Source organism: Acomys minous, assembly GCF_964271855.1.
Source record: "Acomys minous genome assembly, chromosome: 5".
Lineage (NCBI taxonomy): Eukaryota > Metazoa > Chordata > Mammalia > Rodentia > Muridae > Acomys > Acomys minous.
This window is the reverse complement of record NC_140494.1, coordinates 32,157,795-32,177,541: the sequence shown is the minus strand read 5'-3', so window position 1 is coordinate 32,177,541 and position 19,747 is coordinate 32,157,795. Positions and strand designations below refer to the sequence as shown.

Below are 19,747 nucleotides of genomic sequence, written 5' to 3'. Positions count from 1 at the left end.
GGTTCCGAACACTGAGTGATGATACACGAGGCCTTGGCAGAGACAGCTATTCCATCTTTGGTTTTTCGAGACAAGATTTCTCTGTGTAGCCAAGGATGTCCTGGACTAGCTTGGTAGACCAAGCTGGACTTGAACTCACAGAGATCTGCCTGCCTCTGCCTCCCAAGTGCTGGATTTACAGGTGTGTGTCACTGTGCCTGACTTTTTATAAGTCATTTTTAAAGAAGATTTATTTATTATTTATACAGTATTCTGCCTGCGTGTGTGCTTGCACACCAGAAGAGGGCACCAGATCTCATTATAGATAGTTGTGAACCACTATATGGTTTCTGGGAACGGAACTCAGGACCTTTGGAAGAACAGACAGTGCTCTCAACCTCTGAGCCCATCTCTTCAGCCCTTATAGGTCATTTTTTTTTTTTTAAAGAACTCTTCAATAAATCCTGTTTGTGAGAGCAGAGTTCGTGCCTTAGGGCAGTTGGTTCTTCTTGAATCACATTTGTTTATGTGCCTACTGTTATTTCTATTTAGAGTATCTGAGATCAGCTTTGAGAGATGGGCAGATAGATGCACCAGGGCTAGGTTGCCTGTGAAGTTGCAGGGCTTTCAGAACAGTGGTGGCTTACAGCTCTGCCTCCTCTTGGACAGCTGCGGGGCCTTTGGCTTCCTTTGCTGTGGATAACTCCACCATCACCTGAATTTAGGAACCTTTTCTGCATTAGAAGGACCAGTTTTTTTTGTCCTCAGGTGAAATGACTTCTTTATACTCTCTGAGCTGGGCTCTTACAGCTTGCCCCCCCCCCCCCCGTTGTAGTTTGACTCTGGAAGGAGGAGGCTTTTAAGTCTTTCTCCTTCCTCTAGCAAACTTTGGTGAAAATAATGTGAGTGCATGTGGTTATGAAACAAAGACTTACTTGCCAACATCTTTTGACATTTTCTGCTATTTTTCCTCTGACAGTTTAATGAGTTACTTATAGAGAGTGCTCTCTGCAGCCTGTTCTTTCTGATTCATGATTTGTCCTCCTGGGCAGTCTTCTGCTGTGAGAAGACTTTTAGATTTTAATTACGATAAGTTTCACAGCATTTAAGTAATTGTAGTTTTGTTAGGATAATTGAAGATTTAGCAAATAGTTATAATGCAGACAAAACTGAAAATTTGCTTGAACATTTTTTTTTTTGTTTGTTTGTTTTTTTGTTTTTAGAGACAGGGTTTCTCTGTGTAGCCTTGGCTGTCCTGGACTTGCTCTGTAGACCAGGCTGGCCTCGAACTCACAGCAATCCGCCTGCCTCTGCCTCCCGAGTGCTGGGATTAAAGGCGTGTGCCACCACGCCTGGCTTGCTTGAACATTTTAAAACTTTCATTGGAACATAGTTATTTCTTTATTATATTTTCTTTCTGTTCTGGTCAGTGAATATTATAGAGCTATTTTGCTAAATTTATATTCAAACACTTTAATATTTGGGATTTGTGACTTGTCTTTGAAATCCGAGACTCTTCTCTGGCAGGTTTGACTAACAGATTCTTTGGTTTGTGAATTGTACAAAATGCCAGATCATTCATTTCTCCAAAACAAAGCATACTGCTTACTTTTGCATTATCTTCAAAGAGAAATGAGATGCTTGGTATAAAAATGTTCTTCAAGGTGTTTATTGTGTGTAAACGGCAAACGTGATTGTGGAAAATTCTGTCGATTTGCAAAACAAATAATTATACCAAAGTACAAAACTGCCTTCCTTTTTCAACTATTTAAAAGTTGTTTTAGTGAATATAATATTACCTTTTTCCAACTGTTTTCAGAGTAATTCTTCAGTCCAGTGTTCAGAGCTGTAAAACCCCTGAACCTAACATTTCTGGCAGTGCAGGCATTACTAAACGAACCACCAGATCTGCTTCGGGGAAAAGCAGTCTTAAAAGGTGAGAAAAGAATCCTGTTCTGGAAAGCCCCATGTTTGTTTCCAGTTCACTGTTTTGGACCCTGCTTCTAGAGACTAAAATGAAAACAGGAAGTGGAGCCTCTGTGGTGGGAATGGAGGCGTCCGTCCTCCTGGCTGTCCACAGGGAATTCCTCTTGTTGGAAGTGTGGTCTCTGGCACGGTTTGCTATGGAGGGGCTGAGAGCGTCCCCCTAGAACTGCCAAAGTGCTCTGTTGGGCTTGGAGGAAGCCCCTTCCCTGTGCCAGATACAGCTCAGTGCATCATAGTGGAGACTTGGGGCGCTCGAGCTGGTGAGACCGGATGCTGCTTCCCTTTTTGTCTCCTCAGTTTTCACTTCTCCACTTACTTACCCTAGGCTCTGAGAAGATTCTTCATTGTCATAACCAAAGGCAAACATGTATGTAATTCTTAGCCCATGGAAAGCAGGTTTGGGCACCATCACTTGACAGTGGAGATACTTCACTTTTTTCCCCCCTGAAACAGGTTTTCTCTTTGTACCCTTGACTGTTCTGGAATTTACTGTATAGACCAGGCTGGCCTTGAACTCATCTAGAGATTCACCTAGCTGTGCCTCCTACGTGCTGGGGTTAAAGGCATGCACCATCACACCCAGCAATGCTTCACTTTAAAATGGATGGCTCTGCGGATAATCAGGGCCGGGTTCTACATTCTCCTTGCCTCTTTTATCAGTTCCTGTCCTGTTCGTCGGAAGCTTTCTCACCTTCGTTACGTCACTGTCAGGCCATTCCTGGTGTGGTCCACTGTCACTCTCTCTCCTAAGAGCTATGTACTCAGGGTTCTAAGGAATGCTTTTGAGTTTTGTTGTTTTTTCTTGTTGCTGAATCTTTTGTATCACTTACAGAGTTAGAGTCTCCTGAGAACAGGACAAAAAACCAACATGGATACTTGAAAATCGTCAGGCAGGCACTCAGAAAGTTCAGGATTTTATATATATGTTGGAGTGTTGGTGCCCACAGAAGCCAGGAGGCACTGGACTCCCAGGGCTGGGGTCCAGGTGACTGATGGCTGCCTGATGTGGTTGCTGAGATACAAAGACCTGGGATACAAAGTCCTGTGGGGTTAAGGCATGTCTCCAGCCCCATTTAAATTTTTTGTTATACATTTACTAAGTATTCATGTTTCTTTTATTCTGTGTCTCCAACTTGTCAAGAAAATTAGAGTGAAAGGTCAGATTTAGGTACATCATAACGTATGTCCCGAGTTTTGGTAGAAAAATAGGAGATGGGCCTAGTAGTGCTCATTTAATTTTAATTAACTAACGATTAACCAGGAACCATCTGTTTACTGATTGGTTGCATGATTGAGAGTGCTGGTGCTGGGACTCAGTTTCATGTGGACTAGGCAAGTGCTTTACTACTGAGAAATTCCCAACCCAAGGCCTGTTGTAAAAGAAAATTTAATGACTTGGATAAATGCTTCTGAGAGAAGTAAGAAAAGAAATAAAAGTCCCACGTAAAACTTCTGAGCTATAACTCAAATTTGTAATTATACGTTATGCCATATATAGAGAAGTGTGTTGGAATGTAATTATTTATAACATGCAAATTTCTAAGCATACATGCAAGTGAAGCACAAGAAACCTGCCCCCCCTGCCCCCCCCCCCCGCCATGCTTCTTGATTCTGATTGGTAGGACAGTTGAAGTTTTAGATTCTAGCTTCTCCGTTATGTTTCAGGAAATGAGAGTTCCTTTTGTGTCCAGTCAGACTGTCAGAAGTACCGTGGGAGTGGTGGCCTTTAATCCCAGCCCCCAGGAGGCAGGGCGCCTGTTCTACATAGCAAGATCCAGACCAGTTAGGGTTATGTAGTGATACTTTGTCTCAAAACAGCAGCAGCAACCCTGTCAGAAGGCATGGTGTTCGTGTTGAAGGGCTCAAGCTTCTTGGTGCAGTCCAGCAAGACGTGCTCATTTGATTTGAGAAGTAGAGTTTAACCCAAGCTTTGAACCACGTCATGCCCTGTTCCACTAAGGAGGTTTTCTGTCTAGGTCTCTCAGCTTCACGAGTCTCCTGTGACCTCCGCTTGTCCTCCCTGGATAGTAGTTTCTGATTTTCAGCTGCTCCTGAGGCCTAGGCTGGATGCTCTGATGATTCTAAGCAGATTTCACACCAAATGAGCTGGGTTAAATGAACTGGCGCAAAGTGCCTTTCAGGAATTTGGGTAGTGTTCAAGCCAAGGAGATTTGGAGATGGGGGGTGGGGGTGCTGTGGCCAGCGTCACAATCACCTCAACTAGTATCACCTTCAGCTTACAGAAGGCAGGCACACGACTGTGTGTGGCGTTCCAGCACTGCTAGGAAGTCAGGGGAATCACAGAGCTTGCAGTCTCCAGCCTCAGGGGTTTATCCTGATGATGATGTTTAGCTTTTGGTTGGCGGTAACTAACATTGCTGTATAATCTAGCCTAGGATAAATGTCTCAGCCGAGATGGCTGGGTAATTCTAATGTACTTTATCGAAGTACTGCCACCCCCTCCCCCCAAAGGCACATCCAAAGGAAACTGTACTTTCTTTCACTTTCATTGTCCATCAGCCTACCTTGAGGAGAGACCCTCTCTGTTGCAGGTCCATGCCCTCACACGTCTCCTGCGCTGGCCCATGGGAACTGACTTGTTCGTTCACACATCCCCACTTGTCTCTTGGGGCTTCCAGGATGTAGATTCTCCCCAGCCTCACCTCGCTCTGAGCTGACTCCTGAGTTCTGACACTATATCAGGAGACACTGCAACTTCAGACACTTGGCCCCAACAGAACCTCTTAAAAGGACAGTTACTTGAGCTGAGGATATGGGCGGGCTGTGATAGAGGTGTGTGTGGTTGGAGGAGAAACACCACTGTGCCGCTCACGTCAGGTGGCCTTCTGTTGTGTGTTCATCTGCACAGAAGCCACGTCCATATAGAAGTCCCATGGCTCTGTGGTGTGGAGATGTTTGGTTCCTGCACTTAGGATGCCCTGTGTATGTGGCTCCTTTTCATTTGTCAGATTCAGAAGGTAGTCTGTGGGTTTTCACACTGTTCACTTTCTGTTAGGACCATAAATCCATCATAACAGCTCATAATTGACTTAATAAATTGGCTCTTTTTCCCCAGTGTTCCCATATTAACTCTGAAATGCTCTCTCGGAGTGAGGACTTGCAAATGGTCATTTGGACCATTTGCCTTGAGGTTCACACATCTTCATATACCTCTTTGTTGCGGTGTGTTTCTAGAAGCTTCTAAAGTTTGTTTTGGATAGTCTTTTCTTTCTCCATTATTTTATCCCATTTTCTTAAGCTCTCTCATATCCAGATGACCTTTATATTTAAGGATGCATCTTTGGAACCACCGCTCTGCTCCTGCCACCAAACCATCCTAATGCCTCAGGGGAGTTTGTACTTACAGGGTGTGATGGTCAGGGTCCTTCACTACTCATCCAAAAGTGTGTCCGTGAGCATCTTACCTGGGAGCATCTATCTGTGCTTTGTGGACTTTTTAAAGTCTTTTCTGTGAAATGTATGGCTACCTTGCCTGCCACTGCGTCACAACTCTCCAGGCCTCAGCTCCTGGTTCCCGTCCCATTGCTTTGGGGATTTCATATTTCATCTGCCCTTATCTCCAGGAACCCAGGGATGTTCTCTCTCTATTCCTTTTTAAGTGCGTAGTTCCCTCTGCACTTTAAAACAGTTAATGTCCTTTGGAGTGCCAGATGTATGCCCATCCGATCCGGCCCACCAGCCGTCTTTGTACTCAGCACCCTGCCCATGTCTCTAAAAGCCGAGTGAGGGGCCTCTCCAGGTCAGAGGTGGTTTTTTGGTGGGCTTGCTTTTCTTTTTTTCTTTCACTCTCTTCTTTTCCTTTTTCTCTGAAAGTTGCTGATGAGTGTAAGGTATACCAGCACATTGTGGAAGGAAGGAAGGAAGGAAGGTAGAGAGAGGGTGAACCAGGTTGATTTCAGGTGAGGCCGGAAGGCTCCTTGGCTGTCCCTGCCCAGATCTCCTTACAGAAGGGCCAAGTGTTTTGAGAAGGTGGAGCCAAAACTAGAAACTGCTTGACCAACAAGCTGGAGCTCTTTCTGTGACTAAATTCTGGCTTGAAAGCACCCAGTAACCCCTCTTTCTCTTTTCAATCTTTCCTCTTTCCCCACAGCTTAGCTTCTTGGAGGGGCAGGAGGAGGAGGAGCGCTTTGCAGCAAGTGCCCGCGCTGCCGTTATGGTACCTTGCCTTGCTCTGCTGCCCACACCCGCTTGTCTTGGTTTATTTTGATCGCTTTTTTTTTTCCTTTAAATGAAATTTGAACTTTTCTCCGCCCTGCCTTTCTTTCTCTCATGTTCGTCTTTGTGGTGGGTGTTGTACTGTCTCTTCCAAATAATGTCATTAAATATTACATTCTTAGCATGTCAGTGTTCTCATTATGTTGCCTCCCTTGTCTTTGAAAACTCCCTCTGGAACATTTTTAGAATCTTCATGGTAAATCTCTTTCTTTTTTTTCTCCTCAGTCCAGCCATTTCAAGGACTAAGACAGTCTTGCGTTAAAGTAAAAAACCGGTGACCAGCACTCCAGGGACGACTAGGAGCAGAGACCCCAACGGGGCTCAGCCAGCCGGTCTGAGACCAAGCAGACACTGCAATGGCCTTAGTTTCTTTCCACATGAGAAGTTCATTCAATGAAGATAACGTCACTGGCCTCTCTACCACGCGTTGGCCATGGGGTGTGGTTGAACCATTTGAGGGCCTGACTCTCCCTTTTGCAATCTCAAGTTGGACAAAAGCTGCTGTTGTGAATTTAGTCTCAGGTGTCAATACCCTGCCCTCTGCCACCGAGAGCTGACTGGTGAGTGTGGTACGTGTGTGTCCCTGTGACGGCAATCATGTTTGCTGCTGGCCTTCAGAAGAGTGGAGGATCTGATGGAGGCCTCTTAGGTATTTATTTTCTGTTCAGCCTGTGACCCCGTCTTGCAGTTTATGAAGATGAAAAGAGAGATGAACATCCCTCCAGTGGTACCTTCCGTCTTAAGATATGATTTGGTACAATGAGCTTCACTTTACTCTTGTTAATACTGTTGTGATGTTCACTGTGTGAAGTACCCAAGCTGCTTGTCTTTCACCAAAGAGTGCTTTACTAACAATCTGTGAACACCACATCTAAACACTGTTGTGTGTTGTTGTGGTTACCTAAAACCTGCCAGAGACTGTTGATGAGAGCGTTTGAACCCTTTCTCAGTTAACAGGTTCCTGTAAGTCCTCCTTTGTTGTGTCATTTAGGATGTAGATTTCAGGGCTGGGATGTTGTTGGGTTGCTCAGTCACATGTTATAATTGTGTTTCCTCCATTACATTAAAACCAAATAGCAATGCTAATGTTTGTCTTTGAAAAGCACCCTAAATAATGGTGACTTTAAAAACAAAATTGTTAACCCTTTATAGAGACTTTCTCTGTAATGCTGTGGAATTTTTTTTTCTTGTGATTCACAGTTTGATTTTAGCGACAATCACTTCTGGAGTTAGGCTGTTTGTGTAAGAGAACTCACTGTTGCCTTTGGTTAGGGAATATGACTAGAAACTGTAGCGTGCCTTCTCTTTTCACCCCTGCTGGAAGCCAGCAGCACCTGTGCCATGAAGCAATCGCAAAATTAGAATTTAACTGCTGCCAAAAAAAAAAAAAAAAAAAAAAAAAGACAGACCCTATAATTAGAAAAGACTTTGTGGTTTGTCTTGGTTACTTCCACAATAGAAGGGTAATGTTTTTACTCTTCTAGTTTGGAGACTGGAGAATTGCAATATTGAAAGCCATTGAAAGCCAGCGCCTTCCTAAGACAGATGAATGTGTCAGGTCAATCCCACCCTTGTCGTTGGGATGGACAGATTAAAGTCTGGTAAATGTAAAAGAAGTTGAAAGACAGTGCATCCCTCTTTCAGTGTTCTACCCTCAGACAGTGCATTGGCTGGCCGTGGGTTGGGGCCTGAGGATGGTGCCAGTGCGGATCCACACAGAGGCCCCTTCCTAGACAGCTTTCAAACACGGGACGAGGCCGTTGAGGTCAGGTTTGTTATCCCTGGAGGTGAACAGACTTGAGATCTAGGTAGGAGGACAAACATTTTCATTTACAGATAATGCTAAGTCAGACTGTGCCCGAGTCTAAGTTTAGCGACTTCTCAGGGTGGTCCTTCCTCCCCTGAACAAGCTAGGCCGGATACTTGGGACACTCAGCTCTATCTGAACCAAGCTGGATTTGTCCTCATGTGTGAGGATGAGTGAACAGGGCCTGCCCACTATGGCTGGTGGTCAGCGGTTTTGGGAGTGAACCACCTGGGCTTCCGTGATAACCACAGTGCTTTTTAAAAATCACCGCTTCATGTGGGCACCTCCATTCAGCCACAGTTGCTGCCACCGTGGCTCCTGCTAAGATTCCCTGTATTTAACGCTCTTGCTGAAGTTACTTAGGAAACGAGTTGGTGGGGGCACGTTCTCAGGAAAACTTTTACTCTACGCTGTGACAGTGCTGGGGTGGACTGCATGGCCTCCTGACTGGTGACATCCAGGATCCAGGAAACATGTGGGTCAGACTAATGGAAAACCCTTCTCAAACACAACTACCCAGAAACTTGTGGCATAGAAGAGCCTGTTGGTACAGAGCATGGATCAGTGGGTATTGGATGGAGGGGCCCTTTAACCTAAGAACTTTGAATAGCCTAGTAAGTACATCAAGCCTTCTCCCAACAGAATTAAAAATTAGAAAAGCATATTTAGAGGTGCCCTTTAAGCTTTTTGGGGACTCAGACCATCCAGAGTCCAAGAGAAGAATGTTTGCAAAGCTGGGCTTCAGGACATACAGATAAATACAATTCTGAGTCCCAACTAGGACTCTCTTGCCTTGAGGCGAGAAGGATGGGCTGTGAGTGGCGCCACATTCAAGGGCAGCAGTATTTGTCTAGCACGGCTGCATGCTGCTCCTCCTCCTCCTCCTCCTCCTCCTCCTCCTCCTCCTCCTCAGAACTTCCCAGCTTTAACCTCATACCCCAGACCTAGACCCCTGTCCATTGTCCTGCCCTGCCCTAGTGCCCCTATCTCAGGGTGGCTTCTACCTCTTGGCTCGGGCCCTGACAGGTCACGGAGGCTTTCCCAAGTGTTCTCATGAGGCTCTCTGAGCATAATCAGATCTGGAAGACCTTTTCAGATTTCTGGGTAATCTGTGCCTGGAATTCCTTAGGCCTTTGTTAGCTTGAACAACTGTCTGTGACAAGTGGGTATTTCTTCATGTGGTGTGTGTTCTAGAAGGAACAGCTGCTTTTCTTCATATATTTTCTTAAAAGTTCTTACTTCATTGAAAAGCAGTTGGTTTAAAAAAAAAACCTTAAAACCTATTTTTTTAGTGAGGTGGTGGTGGCATGTGGATCTTTGTGAGTTCAAGGCCAGCCTGGTCTATAGAACAAGTTACAAATAACAAACAAACAAACAAAACTATTTTCTTTAAGGTTTCTCTCCCACCAAAATGTCCTAGTGAGGTTAGCCACTGTTTGTGCACTTCTCCTTAAATCTGAGTGCTTCTCACGTCACCAAGTGGGTGTACTACAGATGTGTTTAATAGACTTGTCTATACCGTATAAGAAATTACCTCCTTACTGACTCAGTAGAACTCACTGTGGATAGACATGTCCTGCAGTTTTACACCATTGTTTGAAAACTTTACTGTAATCTCATGTACAGATTAAGGGAAGTTTTAAAATGTAACTGATGAGTTAGTATTTGCTCAGTTGTTGTCTTGATATTTTATTAAATTGTATATTTCTAATCATTTTTTAAAGCTGAGAGAACTGGTTGGATGTTTATTCTCCTGAAGGTATTTTTAAGATAAAGCTTCCCCGTAGCTTGTAAACTTGGCACATATGTAGTTTTTGATACTTCTTGTTGCATTTGTGTATTGTAAAAATGGTTTTATACTAAATAGTAGAAATTGTATAATTTACAATCATACAATTAAAAATAATTAAACTGTCTTTTGGCTTATTGCATTCACTTACTGAGCATGGCACATGTAAGGAAAATATGTTCCCTCTTAGTGCCAGAAGCATGGAGCTCAAGGCGCAGGTGTCCAGGGTGAGTTTCTCTTAGCTCACTGATTGACCCTTCAACAGACTTCACATGGCCTTTGCTCCGTACCTGCCCATCCCTGGGTGTAGAAGCTCTCCAGTGAGCATGGCTCAGGGCCACCCTGACGTTCTCATTTTACCTTTGCCTCAGTAAAGGTCTTGGCTGCAGATGTGGCCAGCTGTAAGGTAGAGAGGGGTTAAGGCTTCAGCAGCCTGGCTGACTACTTTTATGTGGCCCAGCACCACACTCTCCGGTCCCATCACCTGGCAAATACTTTGTTTACCCATCACCTCCCAAGTGCTTGTCTGTACTTCTGCTTGCTTCCTAAGTGGGCAGAAAAACAGCTCCCTCCTTAGAAGTCAGTGAGTGAAACAATGTGCAGAGCGGGATACAGACTTGACTAAGTTACTTTGTATCTTTTAGCAGAGGTAAATGTCTTAATAATGTCAAGACTGATTTGGGTACATTATGACCTCATTTTTGATATTTTTGGTATGCAGTCTCAAACACCTGAGTGTGATTAGCTCACATTGTCTTTGCTGTGTCCTAGAACCCGCATAAAGGTAGAAAGACTTGACCCCACAAAACTGTTCTCAGCCCTCTATAGGATGCATGTGGCCCCATCCCAATACACACATAAATTTTTTCTTTTAAAAAAGCAAAGCCAGTTTTTGAGCCTGTGTTGTATCTTGCATGGAGGAGCATTTTGATAGAATCATCCAGAGCCCAGACTATCTTGTACAAAATTTGGCTCTGACCACATGTACTTACTGATTGGGGCTGAATCAGCCTACCTAGATCTGTTTCCACTTCAATAAGATGGGGAGATGGGGATGGCAGTATTCCTGCTGGGATATATGAGTTAATGTCATGAGCCACTCAGTGCAAGAGCCTGGCATGTACTAATATATTTGTAATATTCAATTAGAAATGAAAATATTGCTATAATGTCTTTCAAATGGATGGTGACCCCTCCTATTAGCAGCTGTGAGGACATGGATGAGCTAGTTAGTGAAACAGGACAACACTGGCCACCAGCACTGAGGTCATGGGGTCTCTTCCTTCTTCCATTATCCAGACTTGAGGTGTTTCGGTGGTGGTGGATGGCACAGTATGGCCGTGTTTCTGTCCTGTTTGTTGTGGGAGGAAAATGGACCCTTCTGAGCAGTCTGTGCGGTCTCTCTCCCTCCCCAGCACCCTTTTTTGAAGGGATTGGCTTACGTGTGTTTATAAGCCCCTATGTGCCGTCCTGTGCCACACCTGCTGCCATGCCGTGTTTCTAACCAGTCTCATCTTTTTGCCAGCAAGTCTGCATGGCTCTGACGAGCTCATGGATGACCAGTGTTCCGACGAAACGGAAATGGCCAGGTAAGAGAGCCTTTGGCCTGGAGGGGCAGATCTCAGGGCTGCCTGCCACCAGTGTTCACCAGTGCCTCAAGGCTCTGAGTGGGAAAACAAGGCAGAGGAGGATGAGATGCTAGCTGGGCGTGGTGCTTATAGAACTGATCTCTCAGATAGGACAGTTCTTCCTTGTGTAGGACTCTAGAGAAAGCAGGGTGTCTGGCATAGCTCCACCCACACCTCAGTGCCAGCCAGGCTCCCAGCCATTGGACAGCACCATTCCCCTCCCCCATTTATGCCAAATTCTAGGCGTCCTGCTACCCCCTCAAAAATGCCTAAGTGCACATAGAGCTTTTGTTAGAAGTATCTAAAGAAGCGGCCCAAGCACCCTAGGGCTCCATTTCTGCTCTGGCCCCAGACCACATATGTCAGTGGAGAAGCAGAGCTTCTAAGGGCTGGGGGTCCAACGTGAGCCTCGGGTTGTCTAGCCCACTGCTTTGCCTGACCTAGGTGTTTTTCTTCACAGAGAACACCTCAGGCAGTCCTGGGGTTGGCAAGTCCTCCAGTGTTGTGGATTGGCAGGATGGGTGGGGAAGAAGAGCTGGTGGCTAGCCACTGTAATGCTTTACTTTTTCTGGAGTGACATTTCTGCAAAGGCCATGCCTTCCCATGAGCACAGTGGCTGGCCCTGGGCTGGGGATGAGAACAGATTTGAGAAGTGCTTGTCTCCTCCTTTTTCAGTGATGGCTGGCTGTCCCGGGCTGTGACCTTTCTAGACCGGCTCTTGATGTGGCTTGGGGTCCGTAGGTCCTAGCCTTCTGGAAGTCTCTCCTGTCAACGGTGCTGCTCTCCCCGCTGGGAGTCCTCGCCCTGTGCAATGTAAGCCTGCCTTTTCAGGCTGGTGCCTCAGCTACTCAACAGTCGTGTCTGTCTCGTTCTTGTTAAGTATTTCCACTGGGTGTCACGTAAGCGCTCTTGGTGAGAAGGGGGCCAGGTTGAAGCCCTGGGGGTAGCTGCCCAAAAACTTTCACCTTCACCAGCAGTGCACAGCACCTACCTGCCTGCTGCACCAAGGCACTACAAGGATGCTCAGTGAACATTCTCAACGGTGTTTTCATGTCAGGCACGGCTCACCTCCTTCACAGGCTGACTTGGTACTCTTGTTTCTTCCCTTTTTCCCCTTCTGAAACCTCCGTTCTTTACCAATAACATTTCCTGTTGCTGTGACATTAGGCCATCGGCTAGTGTCTCAGTGGGCCACTCTCAGCAATGCCCTCAGAGTCTGTGTACAGCTGATGCTGCTGTGTTCCCGGGTACACAGCCACCAGGAACTGGGCATTCTTAGAAAGTGCTTTGGAGGCATCTGTCACTCCACCGTGTTGCTTAGACCTGCTAGGCCCACAGGGTAGTTTCTGGCACCTGTATGCTTTGATTAGGGACATTTCCTTGTTACCAGGTTACTGGAAGCCTTGTGGCCTCACCACAAGTTCAGGAGACAAAGACTGATGGCTGGGGCAGAGGCAGTGAGGAGCAGAGCTTGGCCCCCAGTCTATTCCTGTACCTCTCTGGTAGTAGCCCTTGGGGTGGCTAACACACACAAATACACACACACATACACACACACTCTCTCTCCCTCTCCCACTCCGGGATTTCTGTCCCGATGAGGTTCTCATGAACCTTTGTCTCTCAATTATAGTACCTAGGACACTGGGCCCAGGTACAGGCCTTTTTATCTGCCTTGTCCTCTTCTCGTTTCTGGTTATGTATCTGTGGGTGACAAGGTACCTACAGGGCAAATGACCACTGTCAAGACACCCACACTCCTGCCACAGGTGGAAGGGCCATCCTTCAGACTTCAAAGGAGCCCAGGTGCCCGAGATAAGGTCCAACTGGAGCAGAGTGGGGGCACCCATGCCTGTGCGTTTGAGTTGCTGCTTGCTTTCAGTAGTACTCTTGACCGGTCAGGAGGTCAGGGAGGTGGGCCCTGAGGGAAAGGGAAAGCCCCAGTTCTGCACTTCTGTGGACCTAGTTTTCCTTATTCATTCCCTTACCATATAAACATAGGTGACGACAGGACAGGGCCCAGTCAAGCTTTCAATGCTGTGGTCCACTCAGGGTTGACCACACAGGTTGCTGGCAGCTTGACCCTCACAGGAAGCTGTGTGGGTAGCAGCAGTAACAAGAGAAACAAGGGCAGACCTTACGTCTCCTCACAGTCTGGCACGGCAAGCCTGCAGTGAACAGCACTTGTTCACAAGAGGCTGTGACCTGTTCCCACCTTGCTCACACAACACGAGGGACTGAATAGTGTCAGGACAAGTGTGTGTGCCTGGCCTGCTGGAAACAGCCGAGATGTCAGGCTGCAGTTACTTCACAGCTCTGCAGCAGCATCACCAGCACAGCAGCTTCTGGAAACATCTGTGCCAGGCACACTTCCCTATCTAGATGTGTCTCAGCTGGGCATGCATAAGCCTTTGGTGGGACATGTGTGACAGACACATGTTGGGCCTTCAATTCAGATACCTGCAGCCCTCTGGTTCAGAAGTGACACAGTCAGGACACCCCTGCCTGGCCTCCCACCTCTAACACTAGTCTTCTTTGGTGTGGATAATCTTTGGTGGGTTTTAAGTTACCGGACAGAAGGCACAGGCTCATGGCACCTCTAGGAGTCTGGCAGGGAAGTTTGAGTTTAGGTCTTGGTTTTCGTGTATGTCCATGCAGGATGAGCTTGCTAATGGCTTTCTTTGCCTTTGACTTCTGGCCTCTGTCTTCTCTGGAACATTCAGGCTGTTTGCCCCATCAGATTAGCAAGGTGGCCCCTGTATAAAAGCCTACTGCCAGGTTGCCTGCTGCTTGACAATATAACTGAGGTAGCATTGGAGAATTGTTTTTCAAGGCAAGGGTTTCTCTGTATCAGAGTCCTGGCTGTCCTGGACACCTAGGTACTAAGACTAAAGGCACGTGCTGCCACGCCCAGCTGGGGATGTTCTTAAGATGAAGCCTTGCTTTGTCGACCTTCAAAGGCAAGGGAGGCAGAATGGCTCCATGGGCCAGCCCTCAACACTGCCCTGGTATCAGGACTCCAACTCACGCAGTGTGCCAGCCCCAGGGAAAAGGAACAAGGCAGTCAGTTCATATGCCTTTGTACTCGTTTGTTTAATAAACATGGGATCAGAAGCAGGTCACTCAAAGCAAACATCCTCAGTAGGAATGTGTCTAGTTCACCTTGACTCAACCGAACCCCAACAGGTCAGTTTGTATACAGACTTCGGAGGGAGTACCAAACCTTCATTTACACTTGGGTTCCAGTTCAGCACCATTCTCAGACTATGTGGCCACATGGGGAGAGCAACAGGCCTTGGGAGCAAGGTTCCATTGCAAGCACAACAGGCCAGCCTTGGTCCCTATCTCTGTAGCTGTGGCTGGTTCCTCCCACACAGTGACTCTTACATAATTTTGTGAGTGCATGGGTGGCTTGGCCCTAGGCCTCAAGGTGCTGGGGTGGGATTCCAGGTGAGTGAATGGGCCTCTGAGGCGGTCCCTAACCCTAAACCTCTGTGGTAAGAACAACACGGGAACTGGGGCACAGCCCAGGGAAGGAACCTGTCCATGTTCCCAGTTGGAAATGGGATTGAGTTACAAGTTAGTCTGCTCAGAGTACACAGTGCTGAATTTTGACAGTAGTTCTGAGGGGGAAAAATACACATTTACCAGGAAGCCTTTTTGTTTGATTAGTGAGTTAAATAACATGATTTTAAGTCATAATAATACTCAACAACCACCTGAATACTAGGTATGCACACGAACAGTACATGAGGGTGTGTGCACAGACACAGACCACGAGGTAGTTTAAATCACCACTGAAAGCCACTACTTCCTCTGTTTCAGAGTGGTTGTCACTGGTGCACAATTATCAGTCTAAAGTTGGTATCTGAATAAAAACCACAACTCAGGAAGTTTCTCGGACGGAGCGATTACAGGTGAATGGTAGGAAAACCAGCTATGGCTTCTTTCAGTGAACAGCTCCAGCTCTCTTTGTCTCCCTGTGTCTGGACAACTACATAAGTCATCTCAATGGGTGTTTCATCTTCTGTTTGTAGAGACTCCCTCTGTAGACCAGGCTGGCCTTGAACTCGCAGCGATCCGCCTGCCTCTGCCTCCCAAGTGCTGGGTTTAAAGGTGTGCACCTCCACGCCCAGCAGTTCTATTTTCTAATTTACTTTACTCTGTACTTCTGTGGTAGAATTGCTAGAGTCTATGTACACATTTTAAACATTCCTTACAGAAATCTCCATTCATCTGGGTAAGTGTATGATCTCAGGGGAACCTGCACCCCACATCCCAGAGCAAGAAAGAACAGCCCACAGGACACGGGAAAAGCAACATCTATTGTTCTTAGAGTCTGACTCTTCTCGCGGCAAGGAAAGTCTCTTCATAGTGCTGCTCTGTTGCAGGGGAGTGGCTGTTAGGCCAGGGCGGGGAAGTCCTCAGGGTCATCCGGGTTGGGAGCGATATCTTGGGTCTAAAGAAAAAAAGTTTTTATTTTTATTTATTTTTTTTAAAGATTTATTTATTTATTTACTATGTATAGTATTCTGCCTGCTTATACTCCTGCATGCCAAAAGAGGGCAACAGATCTCATTATAGATAGTTGTGAGCCACCATGTAGTTGCTGGGAATTGAACTCAGGACCTCTGGAAGAGAAGTCAGTGCTTTTAACTTCTGAGCCATCTCTCCAGCCTGAAGTTTTTATTTTGTTTATGTGCATTGATGTTTTGCCTATATGTATGCATAGGGGTGTCAGAGTCCCTGGCACTGGAGTTACAGACAGTTGTGAGCCGCCATGTGGGTGCTTGGGAATTGAACCTGGGTTCTCTAGAATAGCCAGCATTCTTAAGCACTGAGCCATCTATTCCTCCAGCTCCTAAAAAGAGGTTTTTAATTGACTGCCCTTCCCCCACCCAGCCATGGCCAGCATTAGACAGCTTAAATGCATGTGACACACGCGCTAGTACAGGGATAGACTGACAGAGCCACAGTGAAAAGGGAACACTGTACCTGCTTGAGGGCCCCTGTCAGGAGCTGTCTCGGCCCAATGAACACCTGTTTGGGTCTGGAGAGTTGGCTCAAGGTTAACAGTGGCTGCCCTTCCAGGGGATCTAATGTCTTCTGGCCTTCACAGGCACCAGTCATGTATGTGGTGCACACATGCATACATACAAGCAAAACACTTGCATACATATACATAAACCTAAAAAATAGCTTTATTACAAGCTAGGTACCCAAGGTAAGCAAGAATGAATTCACACAGCTTCTCACCAAGAGCAAGTTTTAGGGAAAGATAAAAAGTGGGGAATTTAAGTCACAGAAGTCCAGTGTCAAGCAAGGTCTTCTGTAAAGAATTCTCTCTGAGCTGAGCCACCTCAGTGCAGGAGCAAAGGCCAGCTGTGGCTCCCGTGGCCTACATGAAGGAGTAGAGTAGCATGGGCTTGTGGAGGGGTGGCCAGGGCTGCACTGTAGCTTATGTTGCTCAGCAAGAATGGACAGTTTTTTTGTACCTGACTTGAAGTGTATATGGAAGAAATCTAGTCTTTGCATATGTGTGTAAACAAGCTTTAGGCCCTTATTTCCAGAATAGCAGAGGCCAGAGGATGGTTTCTGAGATCAGCTACAGCCATCTTGAGGTAGAAGATTTATGGAGTCCCTGCACATGTTCAGAAGCCAGCACTAGGCAAATGCTGGTGTTGCTTCCACCACTGGCCAGAGAGTAGCAAGGATGGGTAATCACACAGCAGGAAGAAATGATTCAGAAGTGGGAAGAGCCTTTGCTCAAAGACCCTGACTATTCTAGAAAAGTACCAGAGGCTGAGCAGAGCTACTGAATGGCAGGTGGGGAAAAAGTGCAAAGCAAAGCACATGGGTGAAGGTCTGGGGTGCGGCTTTGCTATGTAAACAACAGCAGTGTGAGGCAGGGGGCAGCTGGAGGTGGGAGTACTGTCCTGACAGGATTGTTCAACAGAGGGCACACAGACCGTTAGAGTAAGCAGCTGTCCAACCGCCTGATTCCACCTCAAGCCCAGGGATCCTGTTTTGTACAGATTCAGTCACTGGCCAGGACTATAGGAATCACGTGGCTGATATCCATAAAGTGACACACTGTTCCATTTGCCCCAGACCAGACCATCCTCTCCTCCAGCAAGCCACTTACCACCACTTCTGCTCGGGGGCAATAGTTCTCTGGTCTTCTGATCCTTCCTCGGCCTCCCCGGGTACTGCCTCTGGCTCCCCGTCCAGGACGAGGGAGGCTACCAAAGTTAATCTCCAGCTGGGATGTGATGTCATTGGCGGCTTTCCGGAAGACATGAGACTCCTCCTCACAGTCATCCTTCACCATCTGAAAAGGTCATAGGTCAGACAGGCGCATGCTCATCCATTTACACAGAAACACAGCCTGGGTCCCAGCAATGAGCAGAAGTAATGTGCTATGCTGGTGGCCTGTGTGACCCTAGGAAGACCCTGGATGTGTCCCAGCCCTGAGCATCTGGGCTGGACACAAAGAAACTGGTCTAATACAAGTAAAACTGTACCTCAGGCTGGCCTCAAACTGATGATCCTCTTGCCCTGAGCCTCCCCAGTGCTGAGGACATAGGCATGAGATCAGAGTTAGTCTTAATCCGAGTACCTTTGAATTTATTGTTCAAGTAGAACCCAATCCTGCTGGGTGTGGTGGTGCGTGCCTTCAATCCCAGCATGCAGGGGACAGATCTCTAACCCTGAGGCCATCCTGGTCTACAGTGAACTTCTGGACAACCAGAGCTACATAGCAAGACCCTGTCTCCAAAATAACTCCCAGGCTGTGCGAGTTATTGATATGTTTCAGGTGTGTTTTGTTGAGGTTTAAAAGTTTTAGTTTCTATCTTCTGTTTTACTAGCTCATAAATGTTATTTAGACAATAGGAAAATATTGCCTTCCAGGAATCAAACTTGATGGAGAAACTCTGTTCGGTGTGGGTGTGGGTGCTGCCACCCACGTGCCATGTGTGGGATTCCACAGAGCAGAGCAGTCATCTCCGCACCGCTGCCAAGCTGCACAAAGAGCTCAAGCCAGGATTTCGCTGTGTAGCCCTGGCTGCCCTGGAACTCACTGTGTAGACCAGGCTGGCCTCTGCCTACAGGTGCTGGGACTAAAGAACACCTTTAACGGTGGCTCTTTTTAAAATTCTTTAGAATTTAAGGAGCCCAACTAGTTCTTCTTTTGATTAAAAGAAAATTACAGTAAGTCTTATGACTTCAACCCCTAAGCACAGATAAACCAAAACCCTTTAAGTCAGAAGTGAAGACAGGATCGGTGGTCAGGTGACTTGGGAAGCAGGCAATTCCCAAAGCACATGTGCAAGTGTGAGGGCCCAAGTTCAGGTCCTGATAACCCACACAGCTGTGAACTGAGAACTGCAGGGGTAGAGGAAGACCTGGAGTTCACTGGTTGGCCAATCTAGCCACATTGGCAAGCCCCAAGTTCAGTGAGAGACCCTGTCCAAAAGGACGAAGAAAAGGTGGACGGTGGAGAGTGACTGAGGATGACGCTCAACTTCAACCTCTGGCCTCCACACGTGTACAACACCCACTCCGACACATGCACAAATGCAGACCAGAGCTAAACATTCCTATGAATTGCCCAGAAAATAGAAAATTTTTCCTTGGCTACTTCAGTTCCTTTAGGCTATATGTTCATTACAGAATCAAAAACCTGTGTCCCCTTCAAACTTACTGATTAAAAGCAGACTGAGGTAAATGGACTCCAGAAGCTGAATGGTGAAGGAGAGAGCGAGTGGGACATACGGAGTCAGTAAACGGCAGAATGATTCATGCTGGGCCCAGTTTGGGCTATCAGCATGTCCTAGAAGGAAGCTGCTGAGGTCCAAGGCTACCCCACACGGATCCAGTCTGAGGCCTGGGTTCCTCTCCCAGCTCTGATCCTGGCCAAGTGCTCGTTGCTAAGTTGCATTAGGTTGGAATTTGCACATGCACGCGCGCGCACTCACACACACACACATATTCTAGGACTTTTTGGTAGGGGTCTCTTAAGGCACCAAAACCAAAGTAAATTAGCAGCCCTAAGATTTGGCTCATGGCCAGGCAGTTATGGAACATGCCTTTAATCCTAGCACTTGGGAGGCAGAGGCAGGTAGATCTCTAAATTTGAAGGCAGTCTGGTCTACATGGCGAGTTCCAGGACCGCCAACAACAGAGAAACTCGGTCTGCAATGCCACAAGATTACAACCTAATCAGGCTCAGTGACTCAGATATTCCAACAGAGCTCTGGGGCAGGGAAAGGAATCTGATGTGTCTATTTTTACCTGTCTCCCACTGGCAGCACAGTGGTTTCA

At 46.8% G+C, this 19,747-nt stretch overlaps 2 protein-coding genes across 10 annotated transcripts in view; one reads left to right on the top strand and one right to left on the bottom strand.

Annotated features, from left to right (window-relative positions):
- CDC14B (cell division cycle 14B) overlaps positions 1-12,292 on the top strand; it is a gene marked incomplete at its 5' end in the record, with an annotated part of 84,227 nt that extends 71,935 nt beyond the window's left edge. For 3 of the 8 annotated variants that reach the window (XM_084784071.1, XM_084784069.1, XM_084784073.1), the window contains one exon: positions 6,427-9,924. In XM_084784071.1, the coding sequence (XP_084640197.1) occupies positions 6,427-6,463 (37 nt within the window). In that variant the 3' untranslated portion in view covers positions 6,464-9,924. Of the gene's footprint in view, positions 1-1,798; positions 1,916-6,076; positions 6,143-6,426; positions 9,925-11,322; positions 11,387-12,100 lie in introns of those variants that run through there. The other 5 variants (XM_084784066.1, XM_084784068.1, XM_084784072.1 and 2 more) reach the window with 5 other exon arrangements.
- A 2,202-nt stretch (positions 12,293-14,494) lies between these two features.
- Positions 14,495-19,747, bottom strand: part of HABP4 (hyaluronan binding protein 4) — a 29,476-nt gene continuing 24,223 nt past the window's right edge. For both annotated transcript variants that reach the window (XM_084784075.1, XM_084784076.1), the window contains exons 7-8: positions 17,568-17,753; positions 14,495-15,881 (exon numbers count right to left, since the gene is read on the bottom strand). In XM_084784075.1, the coding sequence (XP_084640201.1) occupies positions 15,825-15,881; positions 17,568-17,753 (243 nt within the window). In that variant the 3' untranslated portion in view covers positions 14,495-15,824. The remainder of the gene's footprint in view (positions 15,882-17,567; positions 17,754-19,747) is intronic.